The 26,926-nt window shown below is 37.5% G+C and overlaps 2 protein-coding genes and 1 non-coding gene across 4 annotated transcripts; 1 reads left to right on the forward strand and 2 right to left on the reverse strand.

Annotated features, from left to right (window-relative positions):
* The first annotated feature begins 1,200 nt into the window (after positions 1-1,200).
* On the forward strand, positions 1,201-3,232 carry LOC145895788 (C-reactive protein 1.4-like). The gene is made up of 6 exons (XM_082984572.1): positions 1,201-1,306; positions 1,371-1,457; positions 1,527-1,795; positions 2,134-2,221; positions 2,864-2,954; positions 3,052-3,232. Exons 1-6 carry the CDS (start codon positions 1,201-1,203, stop codon positions 3,230-3,232), a joined length of 822 nt encoding a protein of 273 aa, XP_082840698.1.
* A 130-nt stretch (positions 3,233-3,362) lies between these two features.
* On the reverse strand, positions 3,363-25,065 carry LOC145895231 (pecanex-like protein 1). 2 transcript variants are annotated; one of them, XM_082984002.1, is made up of 49 exons: positions 24,968-25,065; positions 24,650-24,906; positions 24,438-24,585; positions 24,289-24,379; positions 23,959-24,034; positions 23,467-23,524; positions 22,898-23,058; positions 22,387-22,429; positions 21,696-21,782; positions 20,697-20,842; positions 20,508-20,587; positions 20,140-20,221; positions 19,877-19,959; positions 19,548-19,600; positions 19,233-19,340; positions 18,893-19,009; positions 18,588-18,622; positions 18,366-18,415; positions 18,054-18,165; positions 17,526-17,779; positions 17,290-17,423; positions 17,102-17,225; positions 16,791-16,907; positions 16,464-16,563; positions 16,088-16,212; positions 15,176-15,365; positions 14,790-14,967; positions 14,375-14,485; positions 14,071-14,168; positions 13,697-13,794; positions 13,500-13,626; positions 13,339-13,431; positions 12,742-12,885; positions 12,034-12,176; positions 11,469-11,646; positions 10,856-11,094; positions 10,119-10,268; positions 9,487-9,611; positions 9,184-9,326; positions 8,990-9,100; positions 8,078-8,320; positions 7,661-7,764; positions 7,387-7,547; positions 6,827-6,965; positions 5,900-6,129; positions 5,541-5,667; positions 5,334-5,446; positions 4,745-5,054; positions 3,363-4,438 (listed from the first exon to the last, which is right to left on the reverse strand). In XM_082984002.1, exons 2-49 carry the CDS (start codon positions 24,806-24,808, stop codon positions 4,330-4,332), a joined length of 6,207 nt encoding a protein of 2,068 aa, XP_082840128.1. In that variant the 5' UTR covers positions 24,809-24,906; positions 24,968-25,065; the 3' UTR covers positions 3,363-4,329. The 2 variants fall into 2 exon arrangements, with proteins under 2 accessions (XP_082840128.1, XP_082840129.1); XM_082984003.1 differs by lacking the exon at positions 21,696-21,782.
* Positions 15,634-15,706, reverse strand: Trnar-ucg (transfer RNA arginine (anticodon UCG)). The gene has a single exon. It is a non-coding gene; the product is annotated as a tRNA-Arg (tRNA).
* Positions 25,066-26,926: the final 1,861 nt, after the last annotated feature.

Consider the following 26,926-nt stretch of genomic DNA (forward strand, 5'->3'; position numbering starts at 1 on the left):
GGGACGACCGGTCGTGGATTGTCGACGCAGTGCAAAGCTTAACACCTGAAGTGCCAATCGTATAATGTCCTGAAGATGAAGGCCTGTCAAAGCTGTGCGATACGCCCGTACCTCGTCGGTTTGTTGAACAGTTACCAAAGCTTCAAAGTCGAAAGTAAGAGGTTTATGATCTGTTGAAGCAGTAAAATTGCGTCCCTCATGGAAGTATAGGAAATGTCGAATTGCCAAATAAAGTGCTTGCAGTTGACGGTCAAATGCGCTGTATTTGGTTTCCCCTGTAGGTATTCAAATTTCCCATAATTCAACATACTCATCATGGGATGCATATACCATACGTAATTACTTTTAAGTCTACCATACGATCACTTTGCGTAAATTATAGTGCTGCAACTACAGCAAGTCTGAGAAGAAATCTCTGACCTGTAAATGTCCAAAAAATTCCGTTGAGACTAAATATGAACTGTCAAGTCTATAAATTAAAACATTTCTTTAAAATCTAAAAGTTTAACTGATATTGATACAATGCATGTTTGCAATGTAATTTGAACACCGCCATTATTAAAGTGTTTTGTTGTGTATGCGCTTCCATAAAATAGAACTATCAATAATTTATCCGTTATGTCGTCATTTTTTACGTGTTCTTCGCTAAGCTGAAAACATCATGTTTTCAGTCTCGGTCTGAGAAAAGCTCAAAGATTTCCAATTTATGGGTGCCATAAAGTAATGTTGAGCCTTTACACATGTACAATGTTCACACGTTAGCCAATTCATGTTCTTATGTATTTGACCTTCATTGTGGATTCATCGATGTGCAACTACTACTGCGAACTGAAGAAATATTTTTCATGTTTCTTCGTACAATCGCCGTTGCTTAATGTTCTGCCAACATTACCAACTTGCGTAGTTGACCCAATACGTTTGCTTTTGGATATCAGTTTATTATTTGAGCTGATAGCAATTCTGGGAACGAGGGTAACGTTTTTCACATTTCCATGTAAAGTTTTGTTTGCCAACTTGTGCCCATATTGGTCAACGCAACGCTTGTTAGCGACGTTGGCTATATATATTAACACGTGTACGTACACGTAACTTAATCATACGGGAAACAACGCAGGCTTTTAGTGTAGTGTTTCACAAATCTAGCTGTAGCTCATACGTAATAAATATAAGCCGCTATATCCAAACATCGTCGCATTGAACATGTTGCAAAAACTTTGTATCGTTTTTATTGGACTTGGTGTGGCTTTGACGGCAAACATCGAAGACAACCGATCAAAAGTTCCAGACGTTTCTTCCAATTGTACAGGTAAAAGCTAAATCTATGTACAACTTTTGATGTTAGTCTAAATTTTTTAATAAACCTTCCACAGATAAGATTGAACGCCTTGAGCGGGAGGTAAGGCATCTTGACAGTTTGGTTTCCTATGCTTACATGGCTCCGAGCGTTCCAACAGTCAGTAAGTATAGTAGGTTAACCATACAAACCATAATGTTTATTCTTTGTTGTGTTCGATTTACATTTTTAGATTGCACGATGACACACTTTGCATTTCCACGTGTTCAACAAACGAAAGACTATGTGAGGTACAGAGGGTATTTCCCAAGAATGACGAGCGGCACAATTTGTGCTTGGGTCAAAGTTAATGAATGGCCGAAGGATTTCACTCCAATACTAAGTTACTCGACGGGTTCAAAGAATGATCTGTTTCGATATCACATTAAGCCGCCAAACATACTTCGTATGTATATGTACGATACGTCGGCTGATTTTATACTCAAGCAACCTAATGAACTGGTAAGTTTTATTCAATATACTGCTATCTTCAACACGTTATAATTTTCTTATTTTACATTGTTTCTTGTGAAATTTGATAGGCATTCCTAAACAAATCAGGCAATATAGCTGTTTGTCAGCTGCAGACAATGCACGCTGTTTCGATCAATCAGGTTCTTTTCCAGTGTTTTATACCTGATTTAATACCAGACTGATCGACGTCGACTGCAAAGCCAACACAAAGTTAAATATAGGATCTGCTTGGTTAGTTAGCGGACTGCCGCAAGTCACTGATGAGTCCTGATAGGTCGAAGCATTGTACACGGTTTGCAGCTACATTCACAACCTCTATTTTACAGAATCACATTTGCACGTGGTTTAATTCGAGCAGAAAAGTAATTGGAACGTTTGTAAATGAGGAGGAGTATCCTCCCATAGGATACTCGGGTGTGTAAATAACTCGAAGTGTTTCTGAGATATTTAACAGTGTCTCGATGGCTTGAGCGCGAATTGAGTCTCTTCGATTGTTAAATCTGCTTCTGCCTCGTTCTCACCAGCAAACCGCTGATTCCAAATAAACAGTTTATTATCAGGCTATGGGAATAAATCCCAAGCCGGCGAATAGCTTGTAGAGTCTCAGTAATATTAGCAGTGTAACAGTAATACGATAGAATCAAGTAGAATCAAGTAGAATCAAATAGAACCAAATAGAATCAAATAGAATGAATTTACCGGTTTAAACTGGGCTCTTTAACGCTCTCCATTATGAGAGCTGATTGGTCAATAATGTCACGTGATATCATGAGTAATATATTGCAGGAACATAAAATACAGTACACATCAAGATTATCTGTGGGAGCGGATATAGATGATTCACGCGTGCTGTACTAGCAGTCGCTTGTTCACACATTCTGTTGCACACTAGCTGAAGGAGTTGCTCCTCCTTGTATTATTTTACTCGAGAACATTCGATGAATTTATCATATGGGCCGCAGTATGGGATTGTGCAAGCGCTGGCCTCTGTGGCGTATGTTACACACACAAAACATTACGCAATACAAACACTGGTTTCTGTGACGTATGTTACAGGTGTTATAGTTGATGGAGGTGGAAGCATGCTGATTGGACAAGAGCAAGATGATAATAAAGCCGAGAATTTGGATCCAAACCAAAGTTTAAGGTTTGAATGAAAACTTTACCACTTAGGTGTAAAATGGAAAATATAATGACTTTCACCTCATAAAAAATTGAAGGTAAAACTATGCTTTTTAATCAAGCGGAACGATCGACAACTTTATGATCTGGCCACGTGTACTTTCCCACGTGGAAGTATTGAGAATGGCGGGAATGTGTCAATGTCCGGTTGATCACGCTGTTGTCATGACAAACGACCGCATCGAGTTGTGGGGCGAGACCAGCTACACTGTTCCAACCGTGTGCCCTATGTTAACTGTTTAATATCAGACCAAAGAGAATAATTACATTTAGTGGTGTATTTTATCTGTACCTATGTAGTATAGTTCATAATTTCCTTGCACAAAATAATAAATTTGCGTGCCAAATTGTGTTAAAATGCTGTCTGTGCACTCAAAGACAAAAAAATACAAAAGGAGCATTTGTCCAAAGTCGTAAATTTTGATATCAGAGCAACGCGAATATTTTTCAGATATAACTTATGCGAAATTAACAAAAGTGCTGATAAATATTTGATGTATTCATGAGTTAAATTCCAAGAGATAGAGTTACTACAAAAGTAGTATGATAATTTTGTATAGACTTTTTCTGCATACCTCAACAATTTTTTTCGGTGATTTTGTATCATTGTTTATTTGGCTATTATAGTTTTTTTAGTTGAGATTTTTGCACACAGAAAGTCATCAAATTACAATCCATTTTTGGTCATATTTGTGACGTACCAAAGGTCGAGGATATGTGCAGTTATATCAGAATATTGATGTTTATTAAGAAAAGTTACGTGGCCAAGGCTGCAATTTTGTTGGCTTTTGCTTCATCCAGCACGGCCGCGCCACCACAAAAGGTAAAATTTTTGAAGAAACCATGGGAATGTATTTCTACTGTTCGAATTAACACGCTTGCCTATTGAATGCACCACTAAGTTAATGTGATATTTCGTGATGATCAGCTAAAACCGGCGGGCCTGTTTGAAGCGCGAATTGGCCAACAATATGTTGTGCTACTCTGTACCCGCCTGCTGTTTTACGTCACTGCCCGCACGATGCATTGATTCCATTGAGAATCGTTTTTTGTTATAATTGGTTTCAACATAACGTAATTTCTGCATTATAATTGAACTTCAATAGTAAGTTGCATAGTGATAATTAATCGTTACTGGCGGGCGAATGACGCACTTTCTTCCATATACATTCACACTTTAGCGCGTAACGTCGTGCGCCGTTTAATTATTGTCTTCTGCTTTTTGTACGCGACTCCTAATCCAGTCTACAACCTCCTACGGTACAAGTTGACCAAAAACATCCATTCACGAATGATTTATTATGAAGTAAACAACGCCTCGACAAAGCGCCAACTCAAAACTATGTGGATCCACTGGAGCGTGACGACAAGCTTACGACTGTCCCAAGACGGGATGTAGAAGGTTCATCGTTCGAATCCCGACTTCGCCGCAGCGACTGATCCGATTTCCTGTCAATGTTATAACGTATATGTTTAACCACGTTAAGTGAGATGTTTACCGGTTAATAGGTAATAGATAATGAACTGACAACCTGCATTGTCACGAAATAAAATCAAGTGTTTAAAACAGATTGCTGATACTGAGGTAAGATTGTTGGCATTTGTTGGACTGTGCTTTGTTATCCCTAACCTCATACCAGACTAATATTATTGCAAGCACGAACAAAAGAAACCACTTATTTTCACTTTATCATCATCATAAAGCTTTTTAAGCCACTGTGCAAGCTTCAAGCACTCTTGTTTAAATTAAATTACCTTCCCACAGCCGACATGGACGAGTGGTGGGTCAGAGGTCCTTTCGCAAATTGTAAATCGGATGACGTTGACTCCGCGTGGAAACTCGACATTCTTTTGCTTCCCGATGAGTGACGCGCGGTGATCGCTGTCGTTGCCATGTCAACCGCAGAACCAGCGCGGTGTCGGACACGCTCCGATGATTTTGCGGACACAAAACTTGTTGTTGAGAATTCGTGATCGGATGAAGGGGGAGTCGGGGGTTTCCCTGCGCGCTGCAGTGAGCGGTTGCGAGCGGATAAGCGGGACGTAGCTGAGGGTTGTTGACCACCTGCAATTTTTTTAAGCATTTTATAGAAAAAAGTGGCAAGGAATTGCAGACTCAAATTTCCATATGTGGTACAACGTGCCCGAACTAGATATTCTTTGAATCTAAAGAAATTGATCTGAGTATAAATGTCAAATCTATTATACTTCTTTTTGAGCAGACGTTTCGAACACAACTAAAGTTTTCGCACCTAACTAATGAAATTGTTTATCATCTTATGAATCTTATAATCGGTGAATCTTCTAAACTGCGACAACACCTGGTGTTAAGAGATCAATTTACCCGATCTGGTCGAGATTCGTGAAATGGAGAGGGGTTGTAATGGGACGGCTTGTTGCAGGGGAAGTCCCGCACTTCCTCCACTGTTACAACTTCCCGAACAACTTTGTCGCAAACTGAACGAAATAATCAGATGTTTAGGGGAAAGAGTTTAATTAAAAACATCAAAACGCTTCAAATATTTCTTCCAAATGCGATTCAAAAACTTACCAGTTGATAAATTTAAAGAAACCCTCGCGAACAGACTGGAACGTGATTGGCCCGCCAAGCAAGCCGGAGAGTTGCTGATTGGTGCTAGCATACGATGACGTCAGAGGTGAAACGTAGATCGGGTAACCTGTGTTTATATAACGATTTTTGATGTATTCGGGGAATTTTAATAAAATTCTCATTATTAGTGAGAAATTGACAGTAAAAATAGCAAGTTGTGTTTTAATTAAACATTACTGAAAGTTACTAATTTGAAACGACACCTTGTCAATGCAGTGCATCATTGCATATTAATATATGTGATTAGTTTATTATAGGCAACAAGACTTGCACAGTAAATAAAAACACTCGTTCCCTACCTATTGGTTGGTCACACGATGAGTTGATCATATTACGAAGAACCTGCTTGGCGTTTTGGATGCTTCCACGTTCTGGATTCCTGTTTCTGAGGAAGACAAGTTCGTTCTGCTGCCCCGCCCACAAACCTCGAACTGATTCCCGGTTGACTTTGACTATGTTGAATCCAAGTGCTCGGTGACTAAGCGTTATGACGCTGTACTGGTCCACAAAGGTGTCGCTAACCACACGCCTAACAAAGAAAACACGGTAATGTAACGACCAGTTGTAATGTTAAAACAGAGCAATGTTGTAAGAAACACAAATGAAATATATGTGCAATAAAGGCCATAATATTGGCGAGCTGTAGACAGGGTATGTACACGCACTTTTTCGACCTGTAAGGTCTCATCAGTGCAGCTGTTGAAGTGGCACTGTGCTAGCTTTTACACTAGCAGGCACACTAGTCTCCACTTTGTGGTACCGTTCCAGTCAACGTCCATCTGTTGGGTACCCTATACTGAGTGCCAAACAACAGAGACAAACCAGTGTGGAGCACAATATGGCCAAACGGATCTGCTTGGTAACGATAACGCTAAAGAGCTGTCTGCAGCGCTCCAATATTATGGCTTTTTTCACATATATTGCATTGGCGTTTCTGCCTTAGTCTAGTGTGCCCGCTAGTGTAAAAGCTAGCACAGTGCCACTGTCAACAGCTGCACTGATGAGGTCGAAACAGTGCGTGTACACACCCTGTCTGCAGCACTCTAACACAAATGAAATGTACACAAAATTACGTTTAACTAATATTTAGAAGCCCATTTTTCTCCGAATCCACAAATCCGAATATTATAATTTTAAGACAACGAATAGTTGCACTTGATATCTACGCGCAGTTGCCATACAAGTCTTCAATAACATGCGGTAATATTCATGTAATTAATGTGTACCTCAGAGCCAACAAGGACGGCGTGTTTGAAAGTACGGCCTTTCTCCACAAGGGGTCGCCTTCGTGGGTAATCACCATGTGCTTTGTGTAGTCGAGTATTGCGTCATAAAGAACTTCTGGTTCGTCGTACTCGCCTGGGCCTAAAAGCGAACAAGATTCAAAGGAAAATGTTAACCATATATGATGGCACTGTAAACCAGGGGTGACAACTAAGTCAAATCTGTTCCGCTAAGCACAATGCTTTCTGATCTGCGCCAACATGTAATTTTTGCTATTGCATTACGACTAAATAACAAATATAATGTGACTATCTTAAGTCGATAAAGTTACGTTTCATTATGACGTCATAAAGTGTCATTACAGCGCAAGCTACAAATACAGCGTAAATGTCGATTGTATCATTATTTGCAAAGTTGTCTGTCAAGCGTAAATCTTTTTACGCGTGTCACACGAAAATAGCACACTGTATCAAAGTTTAATCGTTCTGAAAGGAAATATACAAGCCTTTGAAACATATTCTAGCCAAAAACAAGGACTTCCACGCAACCAATTTATACGTACAGGCAAAATGGTCTTGATGCAGTTTTAGGGCAGTGCGTACGCCCGGTGCTACAACCTCATGAAGAAGGTTCATATCGTTAAAAATCCATTCATCCTTGGATGCTGTGATCCGAAAATCTCCCTTGAAAAGCGCGTGGAGACCATAGAGAAATGCATCCAAGCTTAAAAACAAAATGTAAACCTAAATAACGGAAAAGTGTCCATTTTTGGAATGAAGTTCACTTTGTGCGTGTCGAATGTAAAAAAATCTCGTTTGGTTCGCCCACAAACTTACTTTGAAGAAACGTTGTGTGAAATGGACCCCAAAGCTCTTCTTCCCAACACAGATATAGCGAAACACAGGGTAACCAGCTTAGATTCACGACCGCATTCGATGTTCTGTAAAATTTTTCAAAATAGTATGAAAAAAACCTGCATGAACGTTGCTGGATTTATTTTGACAGATAATATCCTGATATTGTTTATTTAAATAAAGTTGGTCGTAGTAAATTTTAACAAACTACAGCGCTAGTTAATGCATTTTGACTTTACTATTCTAACTTAAAAAAATAACGGCACATTTTTCCAAGCGATCACTACAGGTTTACGATTAAACCTGAAACAAACTACACAAGATTTTATGACATTTATAAGGTTTTCATTTATTGTAATTTATTAATCCACTAAGTGATTTTGTTTAACTTTAACTTGCCCTGTTCAATGTCTTTTGCCTTCTTTCTACGCAATGTTCTATCCACGAGCCGTAAACCTGGTGGAATTTTGAAAGAGACACGCCAAACAGCCACACGTCATAATCGTCGTCAATGGCAACCGCAAAGGTGGAGTCAACGTCCGCGTATTCCGGTCGCTCGCACGGCTCGATTTGCTGTCGTATGGTGGCGTCAGAGAGCCACGTTTCAAGCGAATCGTGTGAGATGAGGAAAAATATGATGCTCTGATGAACAGTTTAAAGGCGATTAACGTTTCAGTGATGTAAATTCGAATAAAAAGTTATAATCAATAAAGTGTAAAGGTACAAAGTATATCAACATATAGCGAGGAAAAACAAGAGAAAATGTCATGAAATGAATACAGGAATCAGTTTGTACAGATCGATGTTGACCAACGGATCTGTCTGTACGTATCAGTATATTTCGGGACGCTGATCGTCTTTTACTCTTTTTTAAGTTAGTTACCGGAATATTGAGGCAAAATACTACAAAGGCTATAGGAATCGGTCTGTTCTCTTTGCTGGTACCGGCGGATCTGTATTCACTGACCAGGTAATGCAAATAACTCATGAAGAGTGGCCGAGAAGTTATTTAAATGAAATTAATATTTGTGTGTACCTCATAATAAACAATAAAATATGTATACTTTATTTATATAACAAGTTCTCACTAACGGTGATCGTCTCCCACTCTTTGTGAGTAATTTTGGATAGTGAGGATTTATACTATGACATACAATTTTATAAACCATTGTATATCACACTACGAATTAATGAGAAAATAAAATCTCTGAACAAAGAGAATTTTTGTCAGAACTTTTCTATTAACTATATTTTGCACACATGGGGTGCAGTTACCAGGAAAAACTCCCATGGTTTAGTTCTACCGCCCACCTTAACAATGTAGCTGATGAGTATTTTCCGCAAATCAAACACTCCAAGCATGGTAGTTGCGTTGTTATCACTTATACTATATCCGTCCAATACGTAATTGCTTACAATGACCTGTGAAAATGGAAACATACAAATTGATTATGTTACCCAAAAACTGCATCGGTCGCATGAAAAGTTTTTTGTCACGAACGCACCTGCCAGGCCAACCACCGTTGATTAAAAGCGGAATTAAAAGATAAAAATCCCTTAATTCTGCCAATTTTCCAACAACAACATGATTTGCTGTCGTCTGCACCTTCGTTTATTGCCTCTACCTCCCTCTGCTGGCAGTAGGTTCCTGAATGAATTGCATGAAGTGGTCATAAAGGAAAATTCATCGCATTGGCATGAAAACAAACTTTAAAATTACCTAAAAGATTTTTTTAGGTATAGGTTTTGTAACAAAACAAATGTCTACACTAACTTTAAGTGAAAATATCGCAGAAGTTTGAACTTACCTCTGAACTCAAGACCCCGCAGCTGAAACGTAATCACCCCATTCCCTTTCTCTACAATATGAACGAGGGCGTTCAAATTCTCGGAAGCGAGAATAAAGCAATCTCCAGCATACACGTTCCCCCATCTGATGCAAGAGATACATTCAGAGGAAAAATATTTTCGATCAAAAATAATTGCAAATGTATATTATCCAACTCCTATACTCCGCTTTATAGTCAAATAGCATAGAGAGAGAAACAAAAAAAAACATGAAATTGCAATCATATCAATAGAATTTATTTTTATTGTGTACTGCAGGAAGCCTAACTGCATAGCAGACGAAACGTCGGTGAATACAAGTTCCTTTTTAATTGTGCCAGAAGGACAGATTATTTATGTATAAATAGCAACAGCAACATAATATCATTAAAAATAATAAGATGGGTAAATATATCCGTGTTACAAGAGAGTGATGCTGACGTTAGCCGCGGGCCCCTTGCGTCTACCGTCAAGCCGCAACTACGCAACAGGCACAGTGCACATTTGGACACCAGCTGGAACAGGGCGCATGGGCCACGATACAGCATTGCAGAAAAATTAATCAAGAGGTAGAAGACTAATAAATGGCCCATATTGTAATCGAGCAACTGACCTTCCCAGAGATATGTCACCGGCAAGTGATTTCTGGAGCGAATAAGTGAGATGCTCGTAAAATATGGAGTTGAGATTATTATCGTCGGAATGCGGTCCCCTGTCGATCTGACTTGACAATCGTGTGTTGGAATGGTCAATCCTCTTTGTTCTGCGACAAACGAAACGGATTTACCAGGCGGTGTAAAACCTTCAAAAACAGCGGCTTTTGCTTTAGTAGCTTCAACATAGACAAAAACAAAAGCATTTTTGTGTAGCTGCGTACAGTTCAATTGCGTAGTGAAAATAATAATAACGTTTTTATAACTCATATCGTATTGTCGACGGAAAAAATACAAATAAAGGAATCGTTTTAAATAAAATAATGGCAGTTCCAAAGAGTGGTTACCAGGCGGGTTTGGTTCTAACAGCGTGGCAAAATTATTCACTTATTTACCTCCGCGACTGTTTTTATTTCAGCAAAACGGAGCTTCGATAGATGACTTAAGTCAGGGTGTTCCAAACCGCACGACTCACCAGAATATTCAGAGTTCTTCTTCATTTTAAATCTGTCATGGCGTTTTTATACATACAGTTTAAATGTTAGGGAGATTGAAATGTAGAGTATGTTGTTTTGACAGACTACCATTAATCGCAACAAGCCACTTATTACGCTTCTGGACTCCCAGCTTTTAATGCAACAGTATTGTGGCCCAGGACGCCACAGACTTGGGCCACCATGACTTTAAAAATACCCACTTGTATTCCCTCTCCCAGAACTTCATCGGCCTCGGGTAAGAAGAAAGGAACAGGGCACTTCCCAGGAAAGGAACGAACGGCGCTTGTAGCAGGGAAGCGAGAAGGGCGTGGGCGCTAAGCAGAGCGCTGTGTGGAACAACGAAGGGTTGAGCAAACGCGTGGAAAGCTGATCCCCACGTGATTTGCCAGGGCGCAACATAAACCATCCAGAATTGTAGCTTTAGGACCAAGTCCTGAATCTATGTAAAAATCAGGATATTTGATCAAAGGAAAGATGTCCTTTGGTTACAGCACTTTCCAATGGTTAGCACCAACCATACAATATGTGCAAAAGAGCCATAATAATGATGAGAACTGCATACAGTTGTACACACTAAGCTGGTCTACAAGCAAGCCCATTGTCACAGTTACTATCTGCACTCATGTTCGAAGGAATACCCGAATTTAGTGATTTTGATAATAAGCAAGCAATTCGGTTTTGCCTTTTTTGTTTGTCCTAAAACTTAATTTCGAAATATTTCTCGGCAAAAATACTGAACGTTTCTTAGATTAATTTACCTAAAACAATCCGTGTCGGCAGAAAGTTGTCGAAGAAATTAAAAGCCAAACTTACTTTCACGTAAAGAATACCGAAGAAGAAGCAGCTGATCAGAATGGAAGCTTCGTAAAGTTGAGCGTCGAACTTAACAAAGAGAACAGCGAAGGAGAAGACAAGATATTGCATGGCAGGTAAGCTGTACGCACAACGGAGCAACTTGAGGCCAACAACTGACAATATGAAGCAACCAAATCTGCAAATATATGAAGCGACATAATTAAGATATGTAGATTGCTTATAATTGTCAGATTACTGAGAAACATGCTATTTGTGTCATAAAACAGGTAGAATATGTTTTTGTTAAAAGTAATCCAATTTGAATTAACCTTTTTGTTGGGTAGAGCACTTAAGCATACATTTAAGTTATATATTATACTTTTTGTATATATTTTTAAAAGCATTCCTTTAAACTAAGCATAAAGTAAAGCACGAAAAGCTGTCATATTCAACCCACAAATTTTCCTTGGGCGATAACGAACACAAACCACGGTCAGCCTATCTATCACTTATGCAGCAATTCTTGTAACCATTGTAACCCATAGGGTTGGCACTGTTTAAACAAAAACTATTGCGTTCTTACCCTAAACCATATGTTTGAACAATTTGAGTTGCTTCCACAGTGAGGATGTTGGCGACCAACAGAGGAAAGAGAAAATTGCGTTCAATGAAGCAAGCGACTGCGTATAAACGCTCGTACCACATAAGCACTGCCGCACCCTTGACCTGGAAAATATTTTGCTGTTAAAAAATGCTTAAATTCACAAGATGAGATTTTGTTTTCGGTACAGTGCAATTCTATGTTCTGCTCATAGTTTAGCAGCTTCTGTATTTATTGTGTGTTGTTAATTTACAAGGAATTCATGTCAAATTTACTTGTAAGATTCAAATTCATCTGAAATATTTATATTTTTTTCGGATGGATCAATTAGGATACGTTTAGGACTTAAATGACTTCACACTAATTTCAAAATTGTTTACCTTTGTGACAAATAAAAAAGGACTGCAGTAACGTAAGCTTTTACATGTACACTATACACAGACAATTTAATAACATACGGCATTGGTTTTTTACAAGCGTGGCGCGCCATATTTAGTTTCCTTGTACTTCGAGCAACAGTTTAAACAAATAGTTTGACATTTTGTGAAAAAATGAAGGCAAAAAATAAGTTAAGTCCAACTTCTGCGACCAAAAATTGTGACAAATCGTCTGTTAAATTATTGATTTTGGGGGTTAAAAATGTCCAGCAAACAATGTACAAAGATATGCTTAACCTAACATCGACGTTACCTCGAAAAGTCCGTGCTCCTCAGATTTGAGAAAAGGGCGTGAGAAGAGGAGCCAGGGAAGATGTTTGCGGAGTTGTGGGATGAAATAATGAAGAGAAATTCCAATTGCCCCACACATGATGTAAAGGACAGAGCTCAAGGCTGGCTGCACACAAAATCAATACAATGTTACAAAAAACACCCACAGCTCGTTACATACATTGAACAACTCTGTTCTACGAAATGCAGAAAGTTAGGCCGGATGTTATAACTTAGTTACATTACCCTTGTTTACCGACAAGTTTGGTATAGTGAAAACTGAAAATTGGTTTTGACCACCAAGGTAACATGACCAATTACATATCTGTTCGTTCCTCCGCCGAAAATACAACACATAAACATCTTTGATGAAACATTGTATTTTTCAGACCACTTTTTGTTTTACTATTTTATGAAGAAGGCTTATCGTTCGTACAGGCGAAACATAAGAAAAATATAACCTTTTAACAAAGTTGCATATTTGTTGCTTTTTTACCGGAGAAACGAACACATCAGTAATTCATGTCTGGCATATTCGTATATGGTGTTACATTAGATGCTAGTTGGTATTAACAAGTACCTGTAGTGCACTAAAACTTGTGCTGCAGTGAATGGCAAACATCAGCACGGCGAAGATGGGACACAAAACAGCGTCGGATTGCAGTCTCTCACCCTGCAATTGTCACGTAATAATCATCATGTTATTTAAGGTTTTCAAAACAACAAGGTGCGTTTTCCCACCACTGCTGTAAGCTCATAATTTAAACCGACGTTGTCGGCCTCCTTCGAGGGGTCTTCCGCCCGCTCTGTGATGTCATCGGTTTTATGACAACCTTGTGACGACAGCAATTTTTCTTTCAGCAGCTTGCTGTATATAAGGTGCATTTTATTCACTTTTGCGATTGAGTGCCAAAAACTAAATCGAAATAATTTCCCACCACAAAATGCTCGGCGAGCTGCTCTGTCTGCTAAGATGGTAGGATGAAGACACAAGAAGACCGCAGAAGGCCGAGAAGAGAATGTGTTTGCTTCCTTCCTGTAAATACGATGAAAAAAATACCTTTACGATGAATCCCGAATCGATTTAAAGTCAGACAAATTACTCAATAGGGCCCATGGTAGCTTAAAACCAATACCTTACAGTTGTAAAGGTAGCAACAGACTGCCTTAGACTGTTTGAAAATAAATAAAAATGACTTTGTTGTTTGACCTTCGCACTGATTTTTAAGTATCGATTCAGAGCAATAACAAAGGAAAAATATAGGAATATTTTTGTAATTTTGGAAGAAAAGATTAAAGAATATCTGTTTACCTGGGATATCATAGCCCCATATGAAAAACCGTATACGAGGGAAAGAACAAAAATACTTCGTGCAACACTGAATATCGATGATTCTAAGCCTGTTGACGCTGCAATAAAATACATAACTGCACGTAAAATAGGTGCCAAAAGACAGAGTAAAAAACGTACATCAACACACGGGTCTTGTAAAATACTTCCACAAAAACGAATTTTAATTTTATTAAACTTGGTTACTATAATTTCACTTTTAAATTTATTATAATTTTCCTAAATTTATACCAAACACAAAAAAAGTCTTTTGCACAAATATTACCGGAGCCGCCGAAGGCATGAACTTCCGTCTGTTCACACAAATACATGACGAACGTATTGACTTGTGGAAGAAGACCAAACACAAAAATCACTGGCAGTAGTAATGTAAACACTGCGAGAAAAGTGTTTCGGTAAACATGACTTAAACAACATACAATAACGTGTTATGTACTTGTTCTTAAATGGCTAATCATTTTAAGGAAAGGTATACAAAGGCCTGTAATTGCTCTGTTTTCAATAAGAATAACAAAACAACAGAATAACTTTTCAACAATAAGTGCTTTTAAACTTTTAAATTATACCATCATTATCGCGAGTACTGGTGTTCCAGACCCTTTAAATAGAGCCCATTTTTGTATTTACAGTACAACGGGCACTATATATAAAATAAAAATGTATTTTGGGAAAATATTTACCTAACATAAAATCTCTGCCCATGGCACACCCTTGGTTGTCGAACAAAGTAACTCCATATATGGTAATGCCCTTTAGATGTACGTTGCTCTCATCCGCCAAGTAGTTAAATAAGAGGAGCATAGAGGCGCATATCGTGAAGTAAAACGGTCTGCTGTACGCTATCACCCTGTTGTGACCCTGCGAAGAAGTGACAAGAAATGCATTTTTTTGAAAAATGAGGTTTTGGTAATTTCGATTGAATACTTTGAATTTTGTAGAAAAAAAAGCATTTTTTAATAGATGTTTTTTATTCTCTGAATATTCCGATAAAAACATCAAAGCTATCAACCATAAAAACGTGCACATATGCTGATGCATTTATAGACCAACACATTGGCCAACATACGTGCGTTGGCGAAGCCGAATCCGGTTGCACGCTACGAATAAGCGAGAATTGTGACGTAGCGATGACGACACAAAACCAGAAGGCCCACAGGTCGTAGAGAAGGTTTCCAAGGGCGAGAATTTGAAGGCCGAGCAATGCTACGAGTGCAGCGAATAAGATGGCGAGAATCGATTCGAACGAACGGGCGCTTCTGAAAAGGTAAAAGGAGTATTTAATGTATATATTTACCAGATTGGAAAAAAATATCGCGCGCATTTGCGAAAATTTACCGATAATATGCGCAATATAAATTAGATAATGCAGTAACATGTAAAGGGAGTAAGGGATTATCGATTAAAGTAAAGTGTGATTATGTAAAAAGTAATTTAAATGCATAATGAAAGCTTACAAAATTAAAAAACAGATTTAAATAAATCAAATATTCAACTTAAGATTTTAATTAGACTAAAGAAAAGGTATGACCACGAAGGGACTCGAACCCTCAATCTTCTGATTCGAAGTCAGACGCCTTATCCATTAGGCCACGCGGCCGCCCGACGTATCATGCGACAATGGCGTATTTATACCAACGGACTGCGTTCAATCGCATCCTGCTTAACATAAACCATATGTTGCATTGACATACGCCAACTCGTAACAAAAATTGCCTTTGACTTGTAATCAAGTTAAAAAAACAATTAAACTGTTGAAATTTGCGACGTTGAGGCATTTTTCGGATAGATTTTTGCAATTGAACAAAAAATATACTTCAGGCAAACGGTTTTAATGCGCTCTGTATAACATAACCTACATAACTAAACCAAATACAGACTACACGCAAAGGTATGCGTTGAAGAAACCCAAGACGGGCATTTAGGCCACATTTATTAAACCCGACGCATTCACGATATTAACTGTTGTGTTTTAACCTACCTGTCGAGAAGATCCATTAGGGCCAGACGGTCGTATTGTATTGTAATCGTCTTGCAGGGAAATATCTTGACTTTGTAGAATGTTTTTACTTTAGGCGATGGATTGCGGCGTTCCAGACTAAAAAGCTGAAATGCAAATACGTAGAGATTTGCTTGGGAGTTCTGGATTATTTCTGGTTATGTTAAATACAAGACATCGGGCAAGTACATATATTAACAGAGCAAAACTAAGTGCTCATAAATTATAAATTTAGTCTTAAGATGTTTTTAAGTTGTCAGCATAAATACCAGTTAAGGGGATAAAGATGACATAATATGAAATTATTCATTATTACAACAATATATAGCGAACATTTAGGCAGTTATTATGTGCTTACCGGTGTACAAGCGGACGGAGGGGAAGCGTCGGCTCCATGTTGGGCCATCCTCTGTCCCGTGTCTATTGAACGCCGCAAAGCTTCGCGTATATCGTGATGTCTACAGTGAATTTGCATGTGAATATTGATTGTGGCGAGCAATATACTTGGGTGCAAAGTATCTGGAGTTAAGTAGTCTGAATAAAAAAGCCAAAGCTAGAATGCTGTTCATTATAATGCTGGTAAACGTATCGAACTCGATGATGTTAAACCCTGTATGAGTTCGAAACGTTTACCAGCATTATGATGAACAAAATTCTCGCTTTGGCCAAGAAAAAAAAAACTTACTCTGGTAAAAGTCTGAGACCTCGTCTGCTGGGTAACCTCGGTCTGTATCTGGAAGGAACGTCAATTTCCCCCACAGCTTCCCTGTTTGATGTTGTTGAAGAACTGTCTCCTCTTGTTCTGTCCGTATGAAAAACATGCAGGTGAATTTAAATTGCCCAATTGTCCAACTACATCAAAAACTACGATGGAGACTGAAATCACTTATTTGTTTGACCATCTTCATTTTTTTCACAAACCCATCGAATAAATTAGCTCTTACAACCACCAGAGAAAACATTGACTTTGATGAAAAAACGAAAACACGAACAAACCTTCCAGAAACGCTGCGGCTCCGCAGTACAGATCCGGATCGATGTTCCAGAGGATTCGAAACAGCTTCTGCAATTCCGCCTCCTTCCCTGCTGAATGTGTACGTCATCCAGCGCCCATTCTCATCTGTTGATCAAAGTCAATGTCACCAATCACCAACCTTGAAAAAAATCACCAAAAAATCACCAACCCTGAAAACTGTGTATTGCGCCTTCTGTCGTGTCTCCGTGATTTTTTGCGAAATGAAGTTTTTGGGCGGCTCGTGACGTCATCTCCCCGTCCTCCCCATTGCTGCTACTGCCCCCAGCGGACAACTTTGGCAATCTGAAATTATTTAGGGTATTTTTAGTGGCTGTTTTGTGAAGAATGGCGCTTGGAAACAAGTATGACAGCACGCAAAAAAGCACGTATATTCCACATAAATACCTCTGTTTCTCCTCCGTATCTTCTGCCATTGATCCTGGCGGAATTTTCGTTCCCGCTGGATGGCGCTGTCGCCCGCCCGACTCGGTCCGTCGCAGTTGGGCATTTGTGCCACAGCCAGAAGCTACTCGCCTGCGGAAGGCCGAACTGTCAAAACTGTGAGACCGATTGGCCTGCATCTCGATTCTGTCTAAGCCGTAGGTTGAACGTTGTGACGTCATAGATGTAGTAGCGCTGACCACGCGATGGTGACGAGGCTGTTCGGGAGATATTTTGTTTTTATATTACTATGAGTTGGTAAAATTGTCCACAAGGAATTTATTAGATGAAAGTTTATGTTGTGAAAATCTCCGGATGAGTTTATGATCAACAAATACATAGCACCTGATATTTTCAGCAATTTTGTTATAAATCTTAAGGCGTTTGCTTGAAAAGATTGTTAATTTATATATACATATATATGTAAATATGTATATATTAGGCCTATGCTTACAAGGATCATCACTTATTTAAATAGACTGAAGGAATTACCCTTCTGACACCAGAAAAGTTAAAGTTATCGAGACATTCGCGGAAGTTTTCTTCTACACTCAAATTCTCAGACTCCCCCAAGTTGGAAGGCGATCTCGACTTTCTCTCATTTCTGTTAAAAACAACATGTAAAGTTTGTTGTGGTATCTTCTTATGTGTTTATCCTACATTTTTTTCTAATATCGGCATTGAGAACTTTGATTAATTTTTTTCTTTGCAAACGTTTTTTTTTTGACAACTTGTCATATGAATCTACAAATAATGTGTTTTTTTACATAAAAATAACAAAAAAGTATGATTAAAAGGTTTTACCTTGAAAGTGGAGGCGAAAATTTATAAGTAACCTTCCTGTCTTTTGCAACCTGAATATATGAATAAACAAATGTCTACTGTCTATAACAAAAATCAGTGTTGGATAATTAACTACATAAAATTGTAATAGTTTTTAATATAAAAACAACATCATAAAAGACCAAACGTGAGACACACATTATCTGTTGATACTATGTGGGACATTTAGGCAAACCGTCATACCTCAATTCCTGAAAAGGATGAAGGTTCTGCACTGGCTGAAATTTTAAAAGAAAAGAAGTCACTTCCCAACATTTACAAAGAAAATTCAAAATGCCTTTACAACATTAACCCCAAATACTTCCATTGAAAAATGTTTTTGACACTTTCAAAGACGTATTTGCAATACTTATATGCAGTTTACACTAAAATAGTTCTCATTTTACAAGCAGCTTGTATGTATTAGAATATTACATTCCTTTTTTATTGATACAACACCTATAGAAAGGTCAACAAACAATTTTTTCCACATAAGAAAGTTTACTCACATGAAGATAGCAAAGGGACTTCAGCAGCATCAGTTTCAACTTTGTGAGGAGATTCTGCATGTGTTGGTTCACCATAATCCAAGGGAAAGAATCGCACAGGACGACGATCTACATGACCTTCATCGGCAAAAACAAAAATACTTCACTTAAAGTCAGAAATGCTGATGACTAGTTTTGTTATTGTGAAAACAAATAAATTTGCAAGATAGACAAAAATAATTAATATAAGGTATGGCTCGAACAGCTTTAAGTTTTCCAGTGTTAGCAACAGGGCAGCATTTAAAAAAGTTTCTGGAAGTGCAAACTGATGAAAATTCATGGTCTGGTGTCATTTTCTTACTAGACATTCTAATAGATGCTGATGACTCGCTTAGAAATTCTTCGAGTGAGATTCGATTATTTGATTCGTCGGTAAACTTCTTTCTGATGTTGTCAGCATTTGATGATCCTGAAAATATTTTAAATTAAAATGGTTAGTTTAATCAAAAATATAAAATGCAAAAGGTGTGAATGCTTCTAATAAACGTATATTATTCATATAACAAAAGGTTTATGCTAAAAAAACTGAAAATCATTAAATTGAAAACATATTTTACTACTTTAAGTTACAAAGAAATGACATAAATCACCAACAATAAACAAAAATTGCACACACCTGATGGCACTTTAGTATCATCCTTGATATTCACAACCTTTTCTTTACTAGTACTGCAAAAGGTATGTCCATATTATCACATTACTTCGGAAACTAATCCACTACAAACATTACACGCAACGTTAATAAAATTGAAAGATGAATTATCGCCGATTTTTTAAACATAATTTGATACCATGCCAAATAAATGTCAATACCAGTAATTATACAAATTTTATCCTATGTGTTGGTGATTCTTAATCAAGTGTAAGGCTTTGAACATGTTTTTTGGGAAGATTGTTTGAAATAACAAAAGTTTTAAATTAACAAAACAATAAATCTCTTTTCACTTTTTGGAACTTGAAGCAGAAACTTGTTCGGTTGAAATTGATGTCAGATTGTTTTCATCATCACCCACATTAACATCAGACGACTGAAAATAGAACCAGCGGGTTTTTCCACAATTACTTGAATAAAAATCCCAGTTATTAAATATTATAAATTTATTTCCATTCACTATGTGCAATTCGATTACATATTTTACATATTTTGGACACGCAAACACTGAAGTCTTGGACACAAAAAAATTCACAAAAAAAATTTCTAAACAAACTTTTGAAGAGACATGAACAAAATCATCCCCTTTCTCTAGCATAATTTCCATGCATTCTTCATCCTTACAAGGCAACTTTGCTCTAAAATGGAAGAAAACAATAAAATTCAGCACAGAAATTTACCCTAGGCAGTAATTCACATTGAGGCAATATAAATAAACATTTCAGTGCATCAAATGGAATGATTAATAGTACCACCACTTAATCTATGGGTCGAAATATGAAGAACTAGCGAATGGTTGAACATCTGGCAACAACTTATGCCAGTGAATTAATGCAGAATCGAGATACATTTTAACTGGAAAGAACCACGTATAACACCATAAGGGTTAGGCCCTTTGGCCCTGTGCTTTAAGGTGATACTTACACAAATACAGGAGCATCACCACTTGCAGCAGTTGAGGGCAATGAGTGTGATTTTAGTCTTGTGACATCTAGATTTCCTTCCTACAAAAAACACAAATTTCTGACTTATCGGGAACAATAACATATAGTGCACAAAATTGTAGACAAGATATAACAAGTTATTTTCGGTGATATAAGCAAGAAAATTCACCCCTGCTGACAAATTTTTGCCTCCAGTTTCCACATCTGTAGAAGACAAACTGCGCTTATACTTGGGAGCTTGTGGATCACTACTTGAAGCATTTCGTTTGCGACTGCTCATTCCTGGCTTGTCTCCATCAACCATTGGGTTGTCCTCTGGTAAACAGAAAGCAATAAAGAAAATTTTAAAGATCTGGTGCTCCAATTAATATAAACAGAATTCACATTTGCAATATCGTAAAAACTATTAACTTTTATTACGTGCTTATATAACAAACAAAACTTAGTATTGAACCACCAATAAATTATTTGTTTTTTATTTCACTAATAGATGGCAAACAAAATTGAAGCACAAATACGTATGATTATGCTTCATGCAATAAATCATGAAATGTTGAAAGTTATTTTGAACAGAAGCCTAAAAATCACAATCATGCATAATGCATGTTACATATATGTGGAAAAGGGCTTCTTTGACAAAATAAACACCATTTATTTTAACCACAGTTCACAGTACATGCACAATTTAAATTCAATTACATGTGTTCGCTGCTGAAAAAAAATTAGTTAGAATGGTTTTGTTCTATCCATGGTCTAGACAGATGTTTTCCTTAATAATGTTTTTGCACTGGCATTAATACTAAAGGACTGGGTGAGAAACAAACAAATCAGTTGATCAAGTTGAAAACTAAAGTTCGATTGGCACATGCCTTGTCCTGAGAAATTACTGGTTAACACCAACCATAGATTAGGTAATTTCCAAGAGGATTATTTGCACTACAGGCCATTCTTTTGACACGCACAATTATCACCCAGTTTAGCTTTCGATTAATTAATTATTGCACAAAAAAATCTATGTCAAAAATTTATTTGCGACAAGATTGGAACATGCACCCCCCGTAGCAGTATGCAAAATAATGATTAAATCTTATGCACATGCAATTAATTGTTTAACTGCAATTTAGATGAAACAAAATCACATCACAATGATGAATTTTCAGTTTTTTACCCTCAGCTTCAGGTGATTTTCTAATAAATCGAACAGGCCGTTCTCGTTTTCTGAAACCAGCCTTTCTTTGTTTTTGAAATGGTTTTTCTTGAAAGAATGCATCATACAGTTTAATTACACAGGTTAAGCTAACAGGACAGATATCTTGCAACAATTTGGCCGGGCTAAGCAGGGAATCATATACATAGAATAGTTTGTTTTTTTTTTTGGGGGGGGGGGAAGAAACACACACAACACATTTATTACACAACAAATTCTTCGTTGCATACAAGTTGATTTAGAAAAGATGTACTGGATGAATGGGAGCATTCATTGTGTTTGTATGAATGGGTAATTGGATAAAATGGCAACTGTAATTTGTGTATTCATGCATGTTACTGCCACATGAACAAAAATCAGAAACAATTCAATGAAATATAACATTGAAACTATTGAGCATTAAAACACAATGTAACAATAGCCACTGCTATATATGATCCATCTAACAAATAAAGTTAAAAAAACTAAATTGTGTTAGAAAATACATGATTTTTTACTTCTATCATGACTATGCACAAGTAGCAGCAACAAATTTACCAAATGTAACGACCATACGACTAGATACATTCAATATTGGAATGAACATGTTTAATTGCTAAGATTGTATGCTTGTGGGGACAGAGAGAAATAACATTTAAACAATGAAACTTACCTACAACAGTTATTTTTTCAGAGTCCGACGATACTGGAGAAGCCTGAAAAAAAAATTCAAAAAAAAATCCATGCGTTTTGATGCTAGTTTAAGAATACATAACATTGGTTTGGACATGGAAAGTTACAAATTTCCAGATATATAGGCAGGTGTGTCACAAAATCCCTACAAAATTTATTCCTATTTTAAAAGACATTGTCATGCTGAATAATATTTTTTTTACTTCTGAGAAGGATACTTCGTTTTGTGACATCCCTATGTCTGAAGACAATATCACCACTACAGGAAACCTTCCACAAGCATGAATAAAGAAACATTACAACAAGAAAATCATTACTTTTCTTTAACAAGAAAACCATTGCTTTTCTTTCACTCATCCATAAGTTTTAAAATGGTGGCAGCCTTGTTTATAGACTGATATTCAGTGTTTTAACACATGGGCTGACCAAGCTTTACACAAATCCACAACTTATGGTCACAATAGTAATTGGTTAGCCATGCAGTTACATACCAGACTCTGGTCTGTCGATGTATCGCTGTCACTGTTGCTAACATCTGGCAAGCTTACACATTTATCAACCGGCAACTGTCGCTTCTTTCGATTTGTTTGCTTCACTTTTGTTGGCTCTTTCGGAATGTTGCTGTTATGTGCATGGACATGAGCAACATGCGCTACAAAACACAAGTACAATTTTACTATTAGGTCAGCCTGACACAGAAAATATTCTGGAATTGGTGGAATTTGAATACTTGCAGGTTGCAGCCAAACATTTTTCCAATTGCAGTCAAATAATTATTGACGACACAAATTTTATATGGTCATAAAAAATGTGACAAAATCCTCTTTTGATATTGGTGCGCTTTGCTAGTGTTTGCTTCTTGCATGAATCCCTAGATTTGAGTTGAATTCCTACCATAATTGTTTACATTTAAGTGAAACATGTTGCATATAGAAATCATTGTCAATATGCAGATTTGGAGTTAGATGAATATTTAAGCTATTTAGACCACCACATACCCAGTAGCTACTGCTTGACTAAAACACATATTTTGTAAATTAATAGAAAAAACTTTCTTCACTTTTTTTGTTTTCTTGGAGGTCTAAAATGGAGTTGAAAATTTCCACTTCAGAAAATTCCTGCAACAAAGTGATAAGTGTTTCATAATATAGGGTTTCTCAAAATCAGCTTTTTGGCATTTTTTATACTTCACATATGACAACAGCTTATAATATTTCTGTTTGTTTTTTCAAAATAAGATGGTCAAAACTTATCAAACTGCTGACTAAAAAAAAAGCCAATTTGTTAACGACATCAGCATATTTTTCGTTATTCTAAGGACAAATGTCTTTCTTCAACAGATACTTGGTTTCAATGGCATGCAGTTTCCCTGTGTGCAAAAAGTCAATTATGGTATGGTTAGTGAATGAAGGTTTGTGTAAAGGTGGATATTACCGGAAAAAAATTCTTTTCTTGCTCTACGAATATAAAATGGCTGCAGGAAGATTCCAATTTAAAGTTTCAGCTCTGCTGTAGAGCCAGATGTTACAATTTTCTTTTTTTTTTCACTTACTTGACGAGAAATTTCTTCCCACAATTCTAAGTGTCCAGCTGTCTCACTATGGTCTGGAAATGAACCTTGATTGGACCTAAAGAACACAGCTAGTATGCAATTGTACGAACAATCAAGCAAATCCACACATATACATTAATCAGAGCATCATTTCTCAGTCCCTCATGTTTACCAAGACTATCTGACGAACGTAACTACAACTTCGAACATAGCACAGAAACAATTAAGCACACTGTTTCCAAATAACTTGAACTGCCACAATCTTAGGGTGTAAGATTAAGATGTTACTCAATATCACATGTTTTTTCAGTTTACAACCTATTCCAGCACCTGTTGTCACCAGCTTCAATTTTACTCCAAGAATCAAACCGAACCCGACTGTCTGTGGATGCGATTTGTTCACCATTCTGTTCCGAAGTTTCTAAAGTGTTAGAGGACAAAAATGAGTTTGACAAAAATGTGCACCAAATATGACCAACCTTCAACAACTGGGGTTGTTTTTCGCTGTATTTGTTCACTGACATCAAAGGTTTTGTGCAAGTGGGCGCTGGTCAACTTAATGCATCCAATCATAGCAACCAAAACAAGTGTGTACACAACCGTAACAGTCCATGTTATAGTAGTACCCTGTACACAAGAACATAACTGAAGACAAAAAAAATCTAATAAGTACTTTTAAACCCATACATACCAGGTATAATGTGAAGGGAAAGCACAGCAGAAAGAGCCAAGTGTACATGTGGAATATGTTTGTGAAATTACTGTGATTAGGGTTGTAATGCCATCCTCCAGTTAAAGCAGGCCACAAACCTTGCTGGGCAAATTTCAAAATGTTACCCCTCATGATCATGAAAGTATCATAAAATGCAATTGAGACTGGTTGGCGTTCAGGGCACTACCATCATGGCAACACAGTGTAGTAAAACGTTATGATGTGTTCTAAAATGTCTGCAAAATATAAAAAAGTTTTTCAATTGGGCTAGTTTGGCTTCATACGAGCAATACTTACATCGGGTATTTACTTTGGTTTAAGAGACATGTTTACGAATAAAAACATATTATCAAAGCAATCTATGAAACATCTTAACTAAACGCTTACAATTTCTTATTTCTAATAAGTCACTACAGAAGCAGAAGTCCCGCTATAAAAACATTGGAGCTAGAGAGCCACAATTTCGGTTTAAAAAGTTTAAAGCACAGATCTCCACAGAAACTAGATTGAACACATATTGGTCGAAAAATAAAGCAAACTATAGACTGGCCCGCCACATTGGATGGTTCCACTTTGCTATGTGTGGCCAAGCGCAAGGTTAAAATCGGGTTCTCAGAAACGACCTGGCGTGACGATGGGTTTTGCTTTGGCCAACACGGCCGGGTGGCCACCTACCGTCACATGCAACCTGTCGCAACCCATCACCTCTCCGTGCGACTGGCTGCGATCTTTCGGCAGACGGTGATATTCCGTGAGGAGATCACATCAAACATAGGCGCCTGACTTAACAACCTTGATGGTTATCGGTGCCCAGCATGTCATTACATTTGTTTTGTGCATCGTTCATCCGTGTAGTTGCTTTTTGCGCAAAATAAACATGATTTGATTTGGTAGTACGTAAGGAACTGATTTGCATCAGGTTCGTAACCTAAACAAACTATCTGGGAAGAAAAAATCATCAAAGGATTAATTAGCGCTGTTGGTGTAGTTCAGGGGTTTAAAAACATTTTCGGAATGACGTTAACTTATTTTGCAACTATATGCTATTACATGTAAGCTCAGCCCAGGGTCGTGAGTTCAAACCTCAATGGGAGCTTGATTTTTCAGATCTCGCTCCGCCTAGTCAGGAGAAAAGAGGCTGATCCAGCTAGACTGAAAAGCCTATTTGACAAAAGTAACTTTTTCTATGTCGAATCTTTCCCGCACACATTTCATCTGTGTGATGTTATTTCTTGGAGGAAATATATGTTGTTCACAAAATACATTAAGCATACTCTTCAGAATAAATAAACTAGCCTATGTTCCTTTTAGAGAAGAACGCGCCATCTGTCCTACAAAAAAATTGTAACATAACGGATATTTGACAAGCTTCCTAGACAGCAAACGTCATGGCGTATAATTGACACTTCAGGCGTTGTCTCTGACTGTTGGGTCGCTTGATATCGATCTTTTAATTAATGTTTGGCGCTAAACGAATTGACGGGAAAAAACAAACATTATTTCGGCCTTGCTGTTTAATTAGCAACTGACGAACGAAATTCTTTCGCAAAATAACTGAAATCGATTTCCATTTTTAACTCTTAAAGCGTGAGCATATTTCACGGTTTGACGCAACGTCAGAAGCATTATTAGCTGGTCCTCGTCAGATGACATTACGTTTTATTCGCAGTCACATGTGCATCAAAGTTTGACAAACTAAGAGACGTTGCAAACTATCATGGTTAGATAAATTTATGCAATATTAATTAGCCGTATTACATGTTAGTCAACTGAAAAAAGGCTTTGTTGACGACACTGTCCAGTATTGGCGACCCTAGAAAAAGATGGATAGAATACACGAGGTAAACAAAAGTCAATGTGTTTTATCAAATATTCACGGGAAAGAAGATGCGTGGGTGCAGGATCAATCGATTACCTCGTATTTAAAAAAATATATATATAAATAAAGTAATCTGTTTAGATCAAACGATACAGTGCCACCTCTATCTGGTGTGTTCCTGCAAGCAAAATACCTCCAACATTACAATCTTGTAAAAATTTGAAGTTGTGTTTCCACCAATCGCTCGAGTGCGTGGTTGTGAAACATTTTACTTTACATGACCAAGGAGAAGAAAAGGAAATTCAGAAAAACACGTAATTTCTTGTCATTTTCAGCAACGTTTATGGTTGCGATATTTTATAACTTGCAGGTTGCTAAAGGACGTTGAAATCTTGCAGCAGGCCAGTCACGATCGCATTGTTCGGTTATGCGGATAC

This window comes from Ascidia mentula, chromosome 3, assembly GCF_947561715.1.
Source record: "Ascidia mentula chromosome 3, kaAscMent1.1, whole genome shotgun sequence".
NCBI lineage: Eukaryota > Metazoa > Chordata > Ascidiacea > Phlebobranchia > Ascidiidae > Ascidia > Ascidia mentula.